At 49.0% G+C, this 20,187-nt stretch overlaps 1 protein-coding gene across 1 annotated transcript in view; it reads right to left on the reverse strand.

The window, feature by feature from the left end:
- Positions 1 to 4,193: 4,193 nt before the first annotated feature.
- EXOC4 (exocyst complex component 4) overlaps positions 4,194 to 20,187 on the reverse strand; it is a 358,837-nt gene continuing 342,843 nt past the window's right edge. The window contains exon 18 of the mRNA XM_030238605.2: positions 4,194 to 5,473. Coding sequence (XP_030094465.1) covers positions 5,236 to 5,473 — 238 coding nt within the window. The 3' untranslated portion in view covers positions 4,194 to 5,235. The remainder of the gene's footprint in view (positions 5,474 to 20,187) is intronic.

Raw genomic sequence — 20,187 nt, forward strand, 5'->3', positions numbered from 1 at the left:
GCAGGGCAGGTTTGGGATAGGTCGTGCTCCGCAGAGCTCAGGTCAAAGATAAAGGAGGGTCCCGGGATTTCTGCACAGTTTCCAACACCCTCTTGTGGTTTTTTTCCCTGTGGGAAACCATCTCCCACTGCAAATGTGTCAGAAGTGCCCCGTGTGACCGATTTCCACAGGCTGGGATGGAGAAACAGGAACCAGACAGCAGGAAAGGGAAAATCAATGCTGGGAGGGCAGAAAAGTTTCCCAAGGGCTGGTGCTTTCAGGAGCCTTGAGCTTCTGTTCCATCCCTCAGAAGTGATAAATCCAGGACAGCCAGGGCCTGATGAAGCTGGACAGGACTGTGAGGATTCCTGAGCTCCAATGAGGGACTGTGGGGCTCAGCCCAAACCTGTGGGAATCCATGAAATTCAGAGGGTTTGGGAAAGCTGCAAAAGGCAGCCTCAGAGGCAGCAGAGCTGTGATCAGAGCTGAGCAGTGGCCATGAGATTGGTCAGCAGGAAAATGATGCCAGAAGTAGAAAAGTGAGGACAAACAGAAGCATGGTCTGTGTGTTAGTGCTGGTCTGGAACAACTCCCTGAGCTGCAGGAAAGTTTCTCCAGTGAGAAATGAGGGAGCTCTCAGTCAGTAAAGGAGCTCTGTGCATTGTGTCTCAGGCTCACCCAGGTGCTGTGTTTGACATGAGCAGGCAGTGTTTAACCAAAGGGCCCTGTGCCTGCAGTGGGTGCATGCACTGCTGTCAGTATAGAATATTTACTGCCCAGATAGAAATACTGCCAGTGGGCTTGGGCTTTGTGGGACTGGGCACAAACTGTGCCAGGGAGCTGAGCATTGAGCTCTTGCTCTGCTGCCTGGGATGGGAGCTGCTGGCACCTTCCCATTGTCACAGCCATGGGATGAGGCTGATGCTGGCAAATCAAACAGCTCAGGGCACGTTCCCAGCAGCCCTGTCCTGTTTGTGATCTGTACACAGACCCCACAGTGATACAAACCCACAAGGGTGGTTGGTGGCTCCTCTGTGGAGAGTCCAGAACTTCCAACACCTGGAGATCAAATGTGCCCTCAGGGGACTTCCCAAATGTCACCGACATGTTCTATGAAAAATCCTTTGGGATTTTCCCTCCTGAGGAGCTGAGAGGCCTCAGGAACAAACTGTGCCCAAGGATTCTCTGCTGCTGTGGGATGCAGCAGGTGGATCTGGGATTGGGCTCACCTGGTTGTTTCTCATCCATGGCCAATCCCAGCCCAGCTGTCCAGACTGGCTGGGGCACAGACAAACCTTTGTCATTCATTCCTTTTCTATTCTCAGCCAGCCTTCTGATGGAATCCTTCCTTCTGTTCTTTTGGTGCAGTTTTAATATAATATAGATCATAAAATAGTAAATCAGCCTTCTGAGCATGGAGTCAGCTTTCCCATATCTTCCCTCATCCTGGGATCCCTGTGATCACTGTCACACCCAAACCCCTCCGGAGCCCCTGGTGGGTCAGAGCCACCCTCCTGTTCCAGAGGAAGCCCCCAAGTGTGGCTCAGAGATGCTGAGGGGGGTGTGGACATGCTGAGGGGGTTTTCTGAGGAGTTATTTACTCCCAACCACGACAGCTTGTCTCTACCCACAGCCCAGCTCTGTCAACAAAAATTGTTCCCAAAATCTCTCCCTCACACCCACGGGATCTCCTGTTAGTGAGAGAGGGTTTGAAATAAACACCAACACTCAGAGCCTGTGCAAGGGGAGCCTGTTCCTCATTTCCAATCTAAACCTTTCCTGGTGAAACCTGAGCTTGTTTCCCCTTGCTTAGGGGAGAGGAAACCAAACCCCACCTGGCTACAACCACTTGTAAGGGAGTTGTAGAGAGTGAGGAGGTGCCCCCTGAGCCTCTTCTTCTCCAGGCTGAACAACTCTCAGCGATAAACAACCTGATTTCTGTGCTTCAAAACCACAACATCCCTGGTGTGTGACAGTCGGGGTGGGAAGGAAACGTGCTTCATTCCAAAACCACCTTCCTGGACACTCAGGGTGGGAAGGAAACGTGCTTCATTCCAAAACCACCTTCCCGGACACTCAGGGTGGGAAGGAAACGTGCTTCATTCCAAAACCACCTTACAGGCACTTCAGGGTGGGAAGGAAACGTGCTTCATTCCAAAACCACCTTCCTGGGCACTCAGGGTGGGAAGGAAACGTGCTTCATTCCAAAACCACCTTCCCTGGGCACTCAGGGTGGGAAAGAAACGTGCTTCATTCCAAAACCACCTTCCCTGGCACTCAGAGTGGGAAGGAAACGTGCTTCATTCCAAAACCACCTTCCCGGACACTTCAGGGTGGGAAGGAAACGTGCTTCATTCCAAAACCACCTTCCTGGGCACTCAGGGTGGGAAGGAAACGTGCTTCATTCCAAAACCACCTTCCTGGGCACTCAGGGTGGGAAGGAAATATGCTTCATTCCAAAACCACCTTCCCAGACACTCAGGGTGGGAAGGAAACGTGCTTCATTCCAAAACCACCTTCCCGGACACTTCAGAGTGGGAAGGAAACGTGCTTCATTCCAAAACCACCTTCCCGAACAGTTCAGGGTGGGAAGGAAACGTGCTTCATTCCAAAACCACCTTCCCAGACAATCAGGGTGGGAAGGAAACGTGCTTCATTCCAAAACCACCTTCCTGGGCACTCAGGGATAAAAGGAAACGTGCTTCATTCCAAAACCACCTTCCTGGGCACTCAGGGATAAAAGGAAACGTGCTTCATTCCAAAACCACCTTCCCAGACACTCGGGGTGGGAAGGAAACGTGCTTCATTCCAAAACCACCTTCCCAGACACTCAGAGTGGGAAGGAAACGTGCTTCATTCCAAAACCACCTTCCTGGGCACTCAGGGATAAAAGGAAACGTGCTTCATTCCAAAACCACCTTCCCAGACACTCGGGGTGGGAAGGAAATGTGCTTCATTCCAAAACCACCTTCCTGGGCACTCAGAGTGGGAAGGAAACGTGCTTCATTCCAAAACCACCTTCCCAGACACTCAGGGTGGGAAGGAAACGTGCTTCATTCCAAAACCACCTTCCCGGGAAAAAATATTCTTTGGGGATCCTCTGATGAGGATTCCCAGATGCTGCTGCAAGGAAGAGTTATGGAATTAAGGTTGGAAAAGACCTCTAAGATCATGGAGTCCAAAGTTCTCGTGGTGTGGAGAGGAAGCTGGAGCAGGGAATGTCCTTGGGGGGCTGGAATGAGGTGATGGGCTCTGGATTCCCACATCCCACACCCTGCTCCTGCCTTTCTCCTGGGTGTGACCCCTGGAATATTCACTGTCCTCCTGAAGGTTTGGAGAGGACTGAGAGTCTGAGCTCCTGAGAAGACCCCAGTTAATTGCAAACTCTAATTACCTCTATTGCAAAACCTTCTCTTTCCTCTCCACCTGCTGTAGGTGAGTCCCTGAGTGTCCCTGCTGCTCTGGTTAAAAAACATATTAAATAATTTGTTTTAGACTCAAAAATATTCCCAAATATGAGTTTTTCCTGACTTTATCCAATCTGTCCTGGCCCCCACCATCAGAGCTGCTGGGTGGGTGGGAAATGTGGACTGCAAAGCCTGAGATCAGCAAAGCAGAGCTGAAATTAAGAATTAATTAAGAAATTAATTAATTAGTTAATAATTAACCAGCTGCACACCAGGCCACAGCAGCCCAGTCTGAATTCAGAGCTCCTCACACATCAGTCCCACACCTCAAAGGGTCTCAGATGGCATTTCCTTGTCCCTTTCCCAAAGTCCTGGTGGGAACATCCAGCATTCCAGGACCTCCACGTGGCCGTGTCTGAGCAGGTGAACACAGAGCTGTGACCCCAGGAACATTCCATCACCATCCCTCATGGAATTTCCCCCCTCCCTGCAAACCCATCAGGGAAAGGGAGGAACTCCTGCAGTGAATGGCCAATATTGACATGAGAAAAAAAAAAAAAAAATCAGATTATGAATAAAATGAGGGAAAGAACCTCGGAAGGTTCCTAACAACAAGAACTGGTGGGTTCTGTGTCTGACACGGATGGTGAGAGTTGGTCTGTGGTAGCTGAGGGTTGGACTGAGTGCCTCAGAAAATCATTCCCACACTGATGGAGCCTTGGAGAACACCCAATTTGGGCCTGGAAAAAGGAATCTTTAAACACCTCAGGAATGACAGTTCTTAAAAACAGCCAGACAAACCAGCAGGGCTTTTAAACATCCTTTAATTCTGCAATTTAAGGTTGACACACACAGCACCTACAGCTCAGAGAGAACCTTTCTCAGCACAGGAAACCCAGCTGGGCCCCCAGTTTTCTTGACAAATACCAGTGCAGGGGATTCAGATTTTGGAGGAATTGGGAACCTTCTGCCAGGTGAATTTAGAGGGTCAAGGCAGGGCAGAATTGGTGCCCTGGGTGTGCCTCAGACCCTGGATTTGGTGCCCTCCTGCCCTTGCTGATCATTGGTGCTGAGCTACACAACCCTGCCAATCCTTCCAGTGCATCAAGTGACAGCCACGAAATATCCCTGGAGCTGGGGGAGGGAGGGCTCAGAGATGACATTCAGGACAAGAGAAGGAAGCTTTTTTGTTATTTTATATTGGCAATTTTCTCCTGCATCCGCGCGGCGCTGCAGGAGCCGGCGCCAGATGGCTCCGGGATAATGAAAGAGGAGAAGTGGAAACAAACGGTCCCGTGCTACCTCCCACGTGCAGAACTGGCTGATCACCACCTGAAGGAATAAACAATCCCATCTTTGAGCAGTGGAAGCAGCAGGAAACTTCACATGGGAACAGCCTGGAGGGAGCACTGGCAGAGCTGAGCAGGCTCTGAAAAACATCTCCAAACCACCAAGATCCCACGTGTGATCCACAGGTCTGGGATCGACTGGCAGGGTGCTGATTATTTGGTGTGGTCTGAACTTCCAGGACCCCAATTTTCCCTTTTCCCACCCCACAGCTCCCTTTACATCCCGAGGCAAAGCAGCAGCACAGAGCAAAGCCGAACATCCCACCCCAAACCCCGCTGGGGCTCCTGCTGTGGAATCACTTTTGGGAGAACATTAAAGAAGCGTTACATGGATACACACCAAAACCACCCCAACCCCACATCTCAAACGGCATTTCCCTCCTCACCACAACACCCAGAAGATTCCCACTTTTCCTTTGATTAAAACAGAACAAAACCAACAGAAACAACCTCGGAGGTGCCACCCGCCGGCCGCGGGTGAGGGGGGTGGCAGAGGGGGGTCACACGGTGGTGATCTTCTTGTCCTTGGTGGCCTGTTTGATGGCAGCCTGCTCGCAGATGATCTCCTTGAGGCGCTGCAGCCTCATGTTCTGCGTGGTTTGGTCGCCCACGCCCGTCTGGCTGCGGTGCAGCAGGTTCAGGGCGTAGATGTACTCCAGCTCCGTGTACTTCACGCCCTGGTCCACCACCAGGTTCAGCAGCTCGTCTGCTGTGTTGTAGAGCATCTCGTAGTACTGCCTGCAGAGAGAGGGAAACACCCTGCTTAGCTCTGGGGCTCCATGGCCCAGACCTTTGCTTTTGCTCAACTCCACGAGCTGCTGCTTTTATTCAGCAGTGCCACCAGCAGAGAAAGCTGAACAGAGCACAGACATCTTCCTCTGAACATCATCAGTTGCTGGTTTGGGATGGAAGGTGTGGCCACCTTATCTCAGGGGTTCCATGCTGTTGTCTCCTTATCACAAAAATTTCACACCTTCTCGGTGTTTCTCATGGGCAGCTCCTCAGAGCACTGACTCTGTTCTTCACAAAGAGCCAACTGACTCCAGCTCCCTTCTCACCCACCCCACTCTTTTAGAGCACTCTGCTTCTCACTGCTCACAGCTGTGGCCTGGTAAAGTCAGGCCTGCTCCTAGACTTTGATAATTGGCCCAGCTGCAACTCCTTAGGGCTGAGATTGCTTTCTACACCATCTTTATTCTCTTATATTCTGTCCCCCTACAGGAAGGGATCTCAAAGCTCCTCTTGTTCCACCCCAAAGCTCCTCTTGCTCCATCCCAAGCCCTGTCCAGCCTGGCCTTGGACACTTCCAGGGATCCAGGGGCAGCCTCAGCTTCTCTGGGCACCCTGTGGGCAGGTCCTAAAGTGCCAGAAATCCCCTTTACTGAGACTCACAGTGTGGTTTGGGTTGAAAGAGACCTTGAAGCCCATCCAGTTCCACCCCTGCTCTGAGCTGCTCTCCTCTGCCCCCAGATATCCCCTGGCTGAGCCCTGGGAGCTTTTCCTGCCCAGGCTGATGGTCTGGGGAGGGCAAATCAGCTTCCCTGTGCTTGGCTGTGCCCACGCTAAAGCCAAAAGAGACCTTGGGGAGCTAAATTTGCTCTTTGGTCAGGTTTGCTAATCCCACATCATTATTTATTAACCTATTTGCCAGATGACAGACTGAGCTTCTGCTAACTTGTAATTCTTTTCCTTGCTTTTTAAATCCCAGCTTTAAAACCACAAAACTGGCCAGCGTTCCACGGAGCAGATTCCCCTCACCTGTCCTCTGCTGGGGAAGATGAAACAGGAAAGCCTTATCAATATGATTGCCTGGCAAAAGATTTGGAGAATATGGAAACTATGAGGGAAATTGAAATGAAAGCAAGCTCTGAGATCCCTCAGTTACTGAACACCTGGAAAACAATGGTGTGGCTGGCTGAAGGTAATTCCCTTGGGATGGAACAACACCCTCTGCTTGCAGGCAGCTCCAAGGGGCAGAGCAGACCCGGCTGGCTTGGCAGAAGGTGCCCAAAGAGGAGTTTTTGGGGTTTAAAACTACTGCAAAAAGTAGTTTTTAGGGTTTCCAAAGAGCAGTTTTTAGGGTTTCCAAAGAGCAGTTTTAGGGTTTCCAAAGAGCAGTTTTTAGGGTTTCCAAAGAACAGTTTTTAGGGTTTCCAAAGAGCAGTTTTTGGGGTTTCCAAAGAGCAGTTTTTAGGGTTTCCAAAGAGCAGTTTTTAGGGTTTCCAAACGACAGTTTTTAGGGTTTCCAAAGAGCAGTTTTTAGGGTTTTCAAAGAGCAGTTTTTAGGGTTTCCAAAGAGCAGTTTTTAGGGTTTCCAAAGAGCAGTTTTTGGGGTTTCCAAAGAACAGTTTTTAGGGTTTCCAAAGAGCAGTTTTTAGGCTTGGCAGAAGGGGCCCAAAGAGGAGTTTTTAGGGTTTAAAATGCAACACTGTATGGCGAAGTAATGATTCTTATAGTAAATATAGTATATATATTATATTTATATATATTCTTATATAAATATAGTATATATATATATGTTTATATAGTAACTATAGTTCTTATAGTATGTTATAGTTATATACATAAATTATAGTATGTAAATGTTGTATACTAATCTTATAGTATGTAAATGCTGTAGGATTTGTATCTTTGGTTGGTGAGAATTAGAATATTCAACACAGAAGAAGATTTATTGTATTGTAACGGGAACCTTGCTCTCTCACCCTTTTACTCTCTCCCCCTTTTACTCTCACACTCCTGCCCTCTCTCTCTCTCTCTCACCCTCCCTCTCTTCTCTCAGTCCTGCTCCAGCTGCAGCTCCCAGCAGGTCCATGTCCCCAGGCCCTCTGCAGTAACCCCCAAGTTCCAGACCTGCCTGCAGAGATCTCTCCTTCTCCTCTCCTCTCCGTCCCCACCGCCCCACCCCGTTGCACTGTGGTTTTATTTTGAAGGCTTTTGTTTGATTTGTCCTTTTGGGGTTTTCCTCCCCCTGATTTTAGAGGGACACAGACCTGCCTTTGTTATTCAGTTGAGCCAGGTGTCAGTTTATCTTTTTGCTACTTTTCTGCCACATTTCAAACCCCTTCCTCCCACGTCCAGTTGGGAACCCCTCCTGTCCCAAGCAGTTTTCCTCCCTTGGATTCCCTGCCTTGTGTTCCACCCCCAGTTCCTACACTGTATCCTCCCTTGAGATCTGTCCCCCTTTATCAGCTGCTGTTTGTCCCCAGCTCCTGGCCTGGGACCCCGAGACCCGGGGAGTGGAACACCAAATAAAATCACCCAGTGCCACCCCTGGAGTGTGACACCAAATAAAGTCACCCAGTGCCACCCTAGGAGTGTAACACCAAATAAAGTGACCCAGTGCCACCCCTGGAGTGTGACACCAAATAAAGTCACCCAGTGCCACCCCTGGAGTGTGACACCAAATAAAGTCACCCAGTGCCACCCCTGGAGTATGACACCAAATAAAGTCACCCAGTGCCACCCCAGGAGTGTGACACCAAATAAAGTCACCCAGTGCCACCCCAGGAGTGTAACATCAAATAAAGTCACCCAGTGCCACCCTAGGAGTGTAACACCAAATAAAATCACCCAGTGCCACCCCAGGAGTGTGACACCAAATAAAGTCACCCAGTGGCACCCCTGGAGTGTAACACCAAATAAAGTCACCCAGTGCCACCCCTGGAGTATAACACCAAATAAAGTCACCCAGTGCCACCCCTGGAGTATAACACCAAATAAAGTCACCCAGTGCCACCCCAGGAGTGTGACACCAAATAAAGTCACCCAGTGCCACCCCTGGAGTATAACACCAAATAAAGTCACCCAGTGGCACCCCTGGAGTGTGACACCAAATAAATTCACCCAGTGGCACCCCTGGAGTGTGACACCAAATAAAGTCACCCAGTGCCATCCCTGGAGTGTGACACCAAATAAAGTCACCCAGTGCCACCCCAGGAGTGTGACACCAAATAAAGTCACCCAGTGCCACCCCAGGAGTGGAACACCAAATAAAGTCACCCAGTGCCACCCCTGGAGTGTGACACCAGATAAAGTCACCCAGTGCCACCCCAGGAGTGTAACACCAAATAAAGTCACCCAGTGCCACCCCTGGAGTGTGACACCAAATAAAGTCACCCAGTGCCACCCCAGGAGTGTAACACCAAATAAAGTCACCCAGTGCCACCCCTGGAGTGTGACACCAAATAAAGTCACCCAGAGCCACCCGTGCTGCTGCTGCTGCTGTCCTTTTGTCCCGTGCTGTGCCTCCCCTGGTAGCTGGGATGCTGCAGAGCCCCGAAACAGGGGCACTGTCACCCCCCCCACTGTCACCATCTAGCCAGGGACAGTGACACCACCCCCTGATGCTCCTACAGTCCTCCATTAATTTATTCCCTCCATCCTTTACAGCTCATTTTCCTCAGCCACCACTGGATAATCAAAGGAGGGTTTCTAATGGCAGGGACAAACGCACTTGTGAGAGGAAAATGAAATCCTAAATAAAAAATCCCAGAACAAGAGGCTGGTCCCACTCCCTCTTTCATATTTCATTATTTGATACCATCAGAGGCTGAGTCCATCAGAGCTGCTGGGGCGAAGGCAAACAGGGGAGCGTCTGATCAATATTTATTAATTCTTTCAAAGACAAGGGAGGCAAAGTTGAGCAGACTCTGTAATGGAGTGAATAATTACTCATGCAAACGGGGCCTGGCCGCGGGCGCTGCCGTGGAACAGCGGCAGGTTTTTAATTGCACCCAATTAAAAATGCACACCTTGAGCTCCTTCCCTGCTGTCTGGCTCTTGCTCCCCCTTTTCTTTCAGAGGAAATTTTTTAATTAAAAAATAATCTGATCCCGAGAAGAGTGACAGATGAGTCCTGTGTTTGTGAGGTGCAGGAATTCTCCGGTCTGCCCAGATTTGGGACAGGTGAGGGAGGAAGGAGCTGTGAGGAGAGGATGGGGCTGTGCTGCTGGGCTTGCCCCGTGGTCAGTTTGGGCAGTTTTTGTCATTTTTTGCCTTTTTTTCCTTTGAGGTGCTCTGTCACCTTGGGAAGGCCATGGAGTTTTTTGCTTTGGAGCAAAACTTCCCTTCCCCTGCATCCCTGGAATGTCCAAGGCCAGGCTGGACAGGGCTTGGAGCAGCCTGGGATGGTGGAAGGTGTCCCATGGCAGGGATGATTCTGGAGGTCCCTTCCAACCCAAATCATTCTAGGATTGTGGGAATGCAGCTGATGGGAACAAAGTGTCCCAGGGACTCATCCCAACAGAGAAATCCTTTTATTTCCACGTTTGCTCTCTTTATTTGTGCCGTGCTGAAAAGCACCGATGGGATTTGTTGGGCTGCTCTGACAGGAGAGATTGCACACACAAACACAGGGATCAGGTTCTTAGCAACCCGTTCTTCTTTGCAAGGTTCTCCTCATTCCACGGGAATTCTTCTCCCATATTCCTGTGGAATAAGAGCTGCTCTTTACAAGGGAATTAATCTGCTCCAGGCCTCCAGCTCTTCAGGATGGTAACAAAACTTCTCCACGGGCATCCAGGCCAGTGTTGATGGCACTTTTTGGGGAATGAGGGGTGAAGGACTGCCTGAGGGAGCCCAAACCATTAACATCCTGCTCAAACAGGATAATTCACTATTTTTGATGGCTTGGATGACACAGATTTGTTAATTTTTTAAGAAAATAAAATCCATTTTTCATGTGATGAGCTCACATCCCAACCGAGACACCCGTGGCCTGTTCCTCTGACCACTGGCAATGGGATTGAGTCCAAAGCTGCCTTGGATTTTTTTGGGCATTTTTTAGGACAAAACTGAATTCTCCCTGCTCCCTTTATCCATCAGGAATTGCCCCTGAAGATCCACCAGGACAGGAGGAACAGCTCTGTGCTAAGAGCAGACAGGAGAGGTTAAATATCCCCTTAATGGGATGGAAATGTGCCCTAGGGTGACGTTAGGATGCTTGTATCCCATTCATTGTTCTGTTTGTGCTGGATATTCTGTTCTGTGCCTTCCAGACTGGCTCTGCAGAGTGAAAGTTTTGTTTTGGTCTCTTATCAGCCACTCCCCCAGGGCTGGTGGGACACACAGACAGGACAGCACATGGTGCTGCTCTTGCTTTTCGCTGTGCTCTCGCTCTTGCTCCTGCTCTGCTCCTGCTCTGCTCCTGCTCTGCTCTTGCTTTGCTCCTGCTTTGCTCTTGCCTTTTTGCTTCTGCTCATTGGTTAGTTCAGCTGAACAGTCCAGATTTCCTCCTGGAATGTTCCTCCTTTCCTGTTTGGACCTACTCAAACCTGCTCTGGACTGGGACCTGGGAACACCGAGAGTTTGCACCTTGTGGCTGCAGCAGCTGCCCCAGCACCAGGAGAGACTGAGAACAGAGCCACCACCCCAGGAGAGACTTTCTGACTTTGTCATCTTTGTCAGAGTGCTGTCACCCAGTATTGTTCATTTTGTGTGCTGGGGGTGCTGTGCCTGTTAAATAAACAGGTTCTTTCCACCTCTCTCCCAGGAATCCTTCCCAAACTGGTTGGGGGAAGCGGCCGTGTGAGTTTGCTTTCTGGAGGGGGCCCCCTTTGGGGATTCTCTCCCAAATTTGCCCTAAACCAGGACAAAATGGTTCCCAGCTGCAGGAAAAAACCCATCCCATGGGCAAACCAAAAGTGCAGAACCCACCTGACCTCCAAAGCAGTTTGTTCTGTTGGCTTTTAAGCAGCACATTTGAAAGAAATTACAGCAAAGTGCCAACCATGAACCCACTCTGCAAGGAGGCATTTTCAGCTTTTCTATCTATAGATACCCATATTAAAAAATGGTCTCTTGAACTCTCTCCTTGGAGAAAGAGAATAAAAATTAAGAAGATTTCTCATTTAGGGGGGAAAAAAAAAATCTCAGGAAAGGCAATCAGGATGAGCCCAGCTCCTCTGAGGGCTATTAATACCATTCTCCATTTAAATGCTAATGTTCACCTCTAACCCCAAAAAAATAAAAAAAAATAAAGTTTTCAAAGGGTGGCCAGGTGAATTCCAAATGAAATCCTGAATTCCCTGAGAATGACTTGATCTCCTCCTCAGAGGAGGTGATGTTTCAGGATGAAGGATCCCACTTTAATTATCCCTTCCTGTTGTGGCTGGGGGCTGCTCTGCATCAGACAGGAACAGGAATTCCAGTCTGGGCGCTGAATTAGCCAAAGGGAACGGCAAAAAAAGGAGAAATGGAAGTTCTGTCCCTTATCTCCCTCTCTTTTGGGGGATGAGGGAGGAGCTTTGGCAGCACCCGGAGCTGCTGCTCTGATGGGAAAGTCAGGAAGGTTAAGTAGGAAGCACTTATGGGAAATCTGGATAAAAACTAAAGGAGGGGACAGGGAGACAGGAGAAAAGGAAGATTTTATGGTGAGGGTGGGGAGGCCCAGGAACAGAATTCCCAGAGGAGCTGGGGCTGCCCCTGGATTCCTGGAAGTGTCCAAGGCCAGGTTGGAGCACCCTGAGACAGTGGAAGATGTCCCTGCCCATGGCAGGGAGTTGGGATGATCTTTAAGGTCCTTTCCAACCCAAATTCTGTGATTTTATGACAAACCACCAGGCAGGAGAAGCGAGAAACTGAAGATGATAAAAAAAGACCAAAGCTGTGGTTATAAAATCACTCAGTTTTGATATTTGAAGATCATGGTGGAACCATGGTGACATTTAAATATTGAATGGGATGGGTGAATGCAAAAAAAATATAAAAGGAAAAAACAGCAAGAAATAGGTGACTTCAGTCAAGGTGACTGAAACAGGTGACTTCAGTTAAGGTGACTGAAACAGGTGACTTCAGTCAAGGTGACTGAAACAGGTGACTCAGTCAAGGTGACTGAAACAGGCGACTCAGTTAAGGTGACTGAAATGGGTGACTTCAGTCAAGGTGACTGAAATGGGTGACTTCAGTCAAGGTGACTGAAACAGGCGACTCAGTCAAGGTGACTGAAATAGGTGACTCAGTCAAGGTGACTGAAATGGGTGACTTCAGTCAAGGTGACTGAAACAGGCGACTCAGTCAAGGTGACTGAAACAGGTGACTCAGTCAAGGTGACTGAAATGGGTGACTTCAGTCAAGGTGACTGAAATAGGTGACTTCAGTCAAGGTGACTGAAATAGCTGACTTCAGTCAAGGTGACTGAAACGGGCGACTTCAGTCAAGGTGACTGAAATGGGTGACTTCGGTCAAGGTGACTGAAACAGGTGACTCAGACAAGGTGACTGAAATAGGTGACTCAGTCAAGGTGACTGAAATAGGTGACTTCAGTCAAGGTGACTGAAATAGGTGACTCAGTCAAGGTGACTGAAATGGGTGACTTCAGTCAAGGTGACTGAAATAGGTGACTTCAGTCAAGGTGACTGAAATGGGTGACTCAGTCAAGGTGACTGAAACGGGTGACTTCAGTCAAGGTGGCGGAAATAGGTGACTCAGTCAAGGTGACTGAAACAGGCGACTCAGTTAAGGTGACTGAATAGCTGACTTCAGTTAAGGTGACGGAAATAGCTGACTTCAGTTAAGGTGACTGAAACAGGTGACTTCAGTCAAGGTGACTGAAATAGGTGACTTCAGTCAAGGTGACTGAAATAGGTGATTTCAGTCAAGGTGACTGAAACAGGCGACTCAGTCAAGGTGACTCAAACGGGTGACTCAGTCAAGGTGACTGAAATGGGTGACTCAGTCAAGGTGACTGAAATAGGTGACTTCAGTCAAGGTGACTGAAATAGGTGACTTCAGTCAAGGTGACTGAAACAGGTGACTTCAGTCAAGGTGACTGAAACGGGTGACTTCAGTCAAGGTGACTGAAATGGGTGACTTCGGTCAAGGTGACTGAAATAGCTGACTTCAGTCAAGGTGACTGAAATGGGTGACTTCAGTCAAGGTGACTGAAATAGGTGACTCAGTCAAGGTGACTGAAATGGGTGACTCAGTCAAGGTGACTGAAATAGGTGACTTCAGTCAAGGTGGCGGAAATAGGTGACTTCAGTCAAGGTGACTGAAATGGGTGACTTCAGTCAAGGTGACTGAAATAGGTGACTCAGTCAAGGTGACTGAAATGGGTGACTTCAGTCAAGGTGACTGAAATGGGTGACTTCAGTCAAGGTGACTGAAATAGGTGACTCAGTCAAGGTGACTGAAATGGGTGACTTCAGTCAAGGTGACTGAAATAGGTGACTCAGTCAAGGTGACTGAAATGGGTGACTTCAGTCAAGGTGACTGAAATAGGTGACTCAGTCAAGGTGACTGAAACAGGCGACTCAGTTAAGGTGACTGAAACAGGTGACTTCAGTTAAGGTGACGGAAATAGGTGACTCAGTTAAGGTGACTGAAACAGCTGACTTCAGTTAAGGTGACTGAAATAGGTGACTTCATCAAGGTGACTGAAATAGGTGACTTCAGTCAAGGTGACTGAAACTGGTGACTCAGTCAAGGTGACTGAAATAGGTGACTTCAGTCAAGGTGACTGAAATGGGTGACTTCAGTCAAGGTGACTGAAATAGGTGACTCAGTCAAGGTGACTGAAATGGGTGACTTCAGTCAAGGTGACTGAAATGGGTGATTTCAGTCAAGGTGACTGAAATGGGTGACTTCAGTCAAGGTGACTGAAATAGGTGACTCAGACAAGGTGACTGAAATGGGTGACTTCAGTCATGGTGACAGAAATCGGTGACTCAGTCAAGGTGACTGAAATAAATAGGTGACTCAGTTAAGGTGACTGAAACGGGTGACTTCAGTCAAGGTGACTGAAATGGGTGACTTCAGTTAAGGTGACTGAAATAGGTGACTCAGACAAGGTGACTGAAATAGGTGATTTCAGTCAAGGTGACTGAAACAGGTGACTTCAGTCAAGGTGACTGAAACAGGTGACTCAGACAAGGTAACTGAAATGGGTGACTTCAGTCATGGTGACAGAAATCGGTGACTCAGTCAAGGTGACTGAAATAAATAGGTGACTCAGTTAAGGTGACTGAAACGGGTGACTTCAGTCAAGGTGACTGAAACAGGCGACTCAGTCAAGGTGACTGAAATAGGTGACTCAGTCAAGGTGACTGAAATAGGTGATCTCAGTCAAGGTGACTGAAACAGGTGACTTCAGTCAAGTAATGCAGAAGAAATGGATTTTCAGGCCCGGCTGCAAGAAGGAAATCCCATGGGATTTTCCCTTTGTAGTTACTGGAGGTGGGAATGGGGAAGAGCTGGGGATGGCTGTAGGGCACTGGATATGGGCAGCAGGGATGAGTTCCAGGCAGGAGCTCGCAAAGATAATTTTGAAAGCTCAGAACAGCAAAGGGAGAGGCGGGTGAAGCAGCAATTACTGCAATTTGTGCACCTGGTGGAGGCTGAGGGGATGTTTGCACACACACACACACACATCAGTGAGCAGCATTTTAAACCAAAGATCTGCGACTGTGGGAGCTGCTGGCTCCAGCTCCAGAGCTCCTGATGGTGGGGTGGAAAACAGGGATGGGAGGGGACAGCAGCATCCATGGAATCACACACGGCCTGGGTTGGGTTGGGTTGGGTTGGGTGGGACCCTAAGGACCATCTAATCCCAACTGGAATTAGAACCTTCCCCATCCCAGGTTGCTCCAACCTGGCCTTGGATGCTTCCAGGGATGGATCCAGTTCCTCTTTCCAGCCACTGCTCATCCTGAACTGCAGCTACAACCCTAAATTAAGGGACACCACCCTCGGGACACCATTCCATGAGGGAATGGAAATCCTGATTGTCTTTTCTGCAATTTCTCCCTTGATTTTCAATCACCAGGAGCAGTTCTGGGGTCACCAATTCTGTGCCTCCACAGGAGCCCAAAGTGCTTCAGGGGAGGTCACACAGGGATGGTTTTGTTATTCTGGTTGTCCCCAGCTCCTCTCAGACACCAAACCAAGGCCTGGACATTCCCTGCATGCCTGGGGTGAGAAAGGAGGGGGAGTTGTAAATCCCCCATGAGGGAATGGAAATCCTGATTGTCTTTTCCACAATTTCTCCCTTGATTTTCAATCGCCAGGAGCAGTTCTGGGGTCACCAATGGAAATGTTCCTTCTGTGCCTCCAGAAGAACCCAAAGTGCTTCAGGGGAGGTCACACAGGGATGGTTTTGCTGTTCTGGCACCCCCAGCTCCTCTCAGACACCACACCAAGGCCTGGACATCCCCTGTGTGCCTGGGGTGAGGAAGGAGCCCCTACCTGGCTACTGAAAAACCCCAAAAAGAGCCCAAAAATGCTCCCATTGCTGAGATCTCCATCTTCTCCGTGCTCACCTCACCCACAGCCCCTAGCAAGCAGCTGCCCCATCACCACACGTGGCACAATTTGGGGCAGGAGGCACAGGGGGCTCTGGGGCTGTGCTCACAAGAACACAAAAAAAGCACAAGAACGTGAAAAACCCCACTTAAAAAAACCTAAAACGTGCGAAATTCCAAGATGGGAAACGATCTGGGAAAGGAAACAAAGCAGGAGAGGAAGAAATAAAAGTGAATTTGGAGTAGAGCGGGGCTCCACGCTCCTGTGGTAGCTCTGCAAATCACAGCCCTCAATAAATAATCCAGGGATGGAAGGATAATACTGGGGGGTTTTTTAATTAAAAAAAAAGCTGGGAGAATAATTAAAATTAAGTCATTTATCCAAGGCAGGAAAAAGTATCAGAGGTGGGCAGCCCTCACCCCTTGCTCAGTAGCCACGCAGGGCTCTGATCAGCTACAGAGCCAGGCAAGAAAAACAAGTGTATTTATTCAAAAGGGCACAAGCACAGCCTTCTAATTAGAGACAGCCTCGTTAGAAAATCCAATTATTTTCCCTTTTCAAGTTTAAACCACAGAGACGGCGTATGAAGGCCTACATACCAATCAGCTCACCTGGGGGCTGCTTTTCACACAGACAAAGCCATTTTGGATAAAACCCCCCCAGCCAGCACCTCTGGGTGCCACGTGCAGCTCTGTCACTGGGTTTGTCACCAGGGCAGAGCTTTTTGTCAAGCACAGATGAGAAATCAGCTCTTAAATGCAGAATTAATTAGCAAAGGGAAGGGTGAGGCACGTGCAGAGCATCACCACCCTTCCCAAAGCTCTCTCCTGTCCTCCCTCCTCCTTTTTATCCTGATCATTACCTGCCTTAGCTATTATTTTCTCATTAATATTTCCTTCTTATTTCCTTTTCCCTCCCTCCCTCCAAGGGTTCATCACTCGGACAACGCTGCCCTGCTGGGAGCACGAGCTCCAGGGGAGGCTCAGGTGGGAGATCAGAAGGAATTTCCTCATGGAAAAGGGTGGTAAACAGAGAGATAGATCAGAAGGAATTTCCTGTCACAGACACATTTTATGAAAAATCCTTTCCTTGGGATTTTCCCTCCTGAGGAGCTGAGAGGCCTCAGGAACAAACTGTGCCCAAGGATTCTCTGCTGCTGTGGGATGCAGCAGGTGGATCTGGGATTGGGCTCACCTGGTTGTTTCTCATCCATGGCCAATCCCAGCCCAGCTGTCCAGACTGGCTGGGGCACAGACAAACCTTTGTCATTCATTCCTTTTCTATTCTCAGCCAGCCTTCTGATGGAATCCTTCCTTCTGTTCTTTTGGTGCAGTTTTAATATAATATAGATCATAAAATAATAAATCAGCCTTCTGAGCATGGAGTCAGCTTTCCCATCTCTTCCCTCATCCTGGGACCCCGGGGAACACCGTCACAATTTCCTCATGGAAGAAGGCGGCAAACAGAGAGATCAGAAGGAATTTCCTCATGGAAGAAGGTGGTAGAGAGATCAGAAGGAATTTCCTCATGGAAAGAGGTGGCAAACAGAGATCAGGAGGAATTTCCTCATGGAAGAAGTTGGTAAACAGAGATCAGAAGGAATTTCCTCATGGAAAGAGGTGGCAAACAGAGATCAGGAGGAATTTCCTCATGGAAGCAGTTGGTAAACATTGGAAGAGGCTGCCCAGGGAAGTTTGGAATCCCCATCCCTGGAGTGTCCAAGGAGGTGGCACTCAGGGCTGGTGACAAGGTGGATTCTGTGACCTTGGAGGGCTTTTCCCACCTCAGCATCCCCGGAATTCCGGGAATGGGGATCTCTGAGCATCCCCAGAGAGCCCTAAACCCAACCCCTGAGCACCTCAGAGCCCCTCCCAGCCTGCAGTGAGACACAGCAATTACACAGCTCTCCAAAGGAAGGATAAACCCATTCAAGCCCATTAAATAATTCTTCAAAAAAAAAAACCAAAAAACAATGTCTGAGCCACTCCTTGCAGCTCCAAAACGGCTGATCCTAATGAGAGATGGAAATTCTCCCTCTCCAAATGGAACTTTATAGGGTATTAAACAAGCACCCTCAGCACTTATCTAAATCTTTAATTAGTTCTATAATATACTGATGATATCAAGGCTAATTAAATTTATACAGATAAAGAGCAATGAAATTCTAGCCAAGTGAGCTGGAAAGTACATATTAAATAGTAAATTTAATGGCTCAGGAAGATAAATGCAATTTTGTATAAAAAAATTAAATTCAATTTACGTGTCGTATTAAAATTGATTTTGAGTGTGCAAATGATTGGAAAGGAATCTTTTTAATAGATCAGTAAAAGTGTTAATCTGACCTGTTTAAATATCAGTTATTAATGCCAGCATTTGCAAATAAGCCACATGCATTTGCATTTTACTGCATATAGTAAAAAAAAAATAAAAATTATTGATACCATCTGCCAGTTTATAAGGAATATTAAGGGATTTTTTTTTTCCCCTTGCCTCATGCATAAATTGGAGGGAACGTGGAAATGAATGTAGCCTGAAAGAAGAGGCAGTCAGCACTTCCACAAAAGTGCAGCAGAGATTGCTCCAGTCAGCAAAAAAAATCCCACAATTTTCCCTTCCCTCTGGGAACAATCGCTGTGGGAACTTTATTTAGGATCAGTGAGGTGGAACTGGAGGTGGCTGGGGAGGAGCTCGGTGGTGCCAGCTGAGCTTTGCTAGAGCAGGAATGGCTGGGAGTGCTGAGGGGTGAAGGGCACAATGGGATCTGCCCGATGGGGACAGAGCAGAAGTGGGGCAGAAGCTCAGGCAGGGCCCTCAGGGCAATGTCTGCAGGTCATGGTTGGGTCAACAAGTCAATTTCAGTCTGGGGTAGGCCGTGGTTGGGTCAACAAGTCAGTGTCAGCCTGGGGTAGGCCATGGTTGGGTTCCACAGGTCAGTGTCAGCCGGGGGTAGGTTGAGTTTGGGTTCCACAAGTCAATGTCAGTCTGGGGTAGGCCATGGTTGGGTTCCACAGGTCAGTGTCAGCCTGGGGTAGGTCATGGTTGGGCTCCACAAGTCAATGTCAGCCTGGGGTAGGTCATGGTTGGGTCAACAAGTCAATGTCAGCCTGGGGTAGGCCGTGATTGGGTTCCACAAGTCAATGTCTGCCCAGGGTAGGTCATGGTTGGGTTCCACAGGTCAATGTCTGCCCAGGGGTAGGTCATGGTTGAGCTCCACAAGTCAATGTCTGCCCAGGGTAGGCCATGGTTGGGTTCCACAAGCCAATGTCAGCCTGGGGTAGGCCATGGTTGGGTTCCACAGGTCAGTGTCAGCCTGGGGTAGGCCATGGTTGGGTCCCACAAGTCAATGTCTGCCCGGGGTAGGTCATGGTTGGGTTCCACAGGTCAATGTCTGCCTGGGGTAGGTCATGGTTGGGTTCCACAAGTCAGTGTCAGCCTGGGGTAGGTTGAGTTTGGGTTCCACAGGTCAAGGTCAGCCTGGGGTCGGCTGTGGTCAGGTTCATCAAGTCAATTTTCCTGCGGTAGTTGTGGTCAGTAGTTGTGTGTCCTGCTCCAGTAGTAGTTCTGATCAGGTCCATTAAGCTGTAGTGGCTGTGATCCAGCACCAGGCTGTGGTCAGGTCAGATCCAGCACCAGGCTGTGGTCAGGTCAGATCCAGCACCAGGCTGTGGTCAGGTCAGGTCCAGCACCAGGCTGTGGTCAGGTCAGGTCCAGCACTAAGCTGGTGTCAGGTCAGGTCCAGCACCAGGCTGTGGTCAGGTCCAGCACCAGGCTGTGGTCAGGTCCATCGAGCCAGTGTAGCAACTATGGCAGAAAGAAACCAGGATGGGTTTAGTGCCAAAATCTGAGATGTCCAGAAGTGGTGGCCATCAGCATGGAGCCGTGGATCTCCTGGATGAGGGATTCAGAGCTCCAGCCCTCTCCTCCTTGCTTTCTGTGGTGGCCACTGGCCTGAGGAACATTTCATCCCAACTTCTCCCCATGCTGGAAACCTCCAGGTTTGAGGCCACAGGTTTTTATGGGCAGCTGCTGCTCATTTCCAGCATTTTTGGTTGAAATTGCCTCTCCCCCTCAATCATTCTGAGGGCAAAAGTCGTGTTTAGAGGGATTGAAACCCACCACCCCTAAAAGAGCAGCTCCCACACTGCTGTGGGCAGCACAGTGTGACCTCTGCTGACCATTCCTGGTGGGCTTAGCTCCAATTATTCCAACTT

This window comes from Serinus canaria, chromosome 1A, assembly GCF_022539315.1.
Source record: "Serinus canaria isolate serCan28SL12 chromosome 1A, serCan2020, whole genome shotgun sequence".
Taxonomy (NCBI): domain Eukaryota; kingdom Metazoa; phylum Chordata; class Aves; order Passeriformes; family Fringillidae; genus Serinus; species Serinus canaria.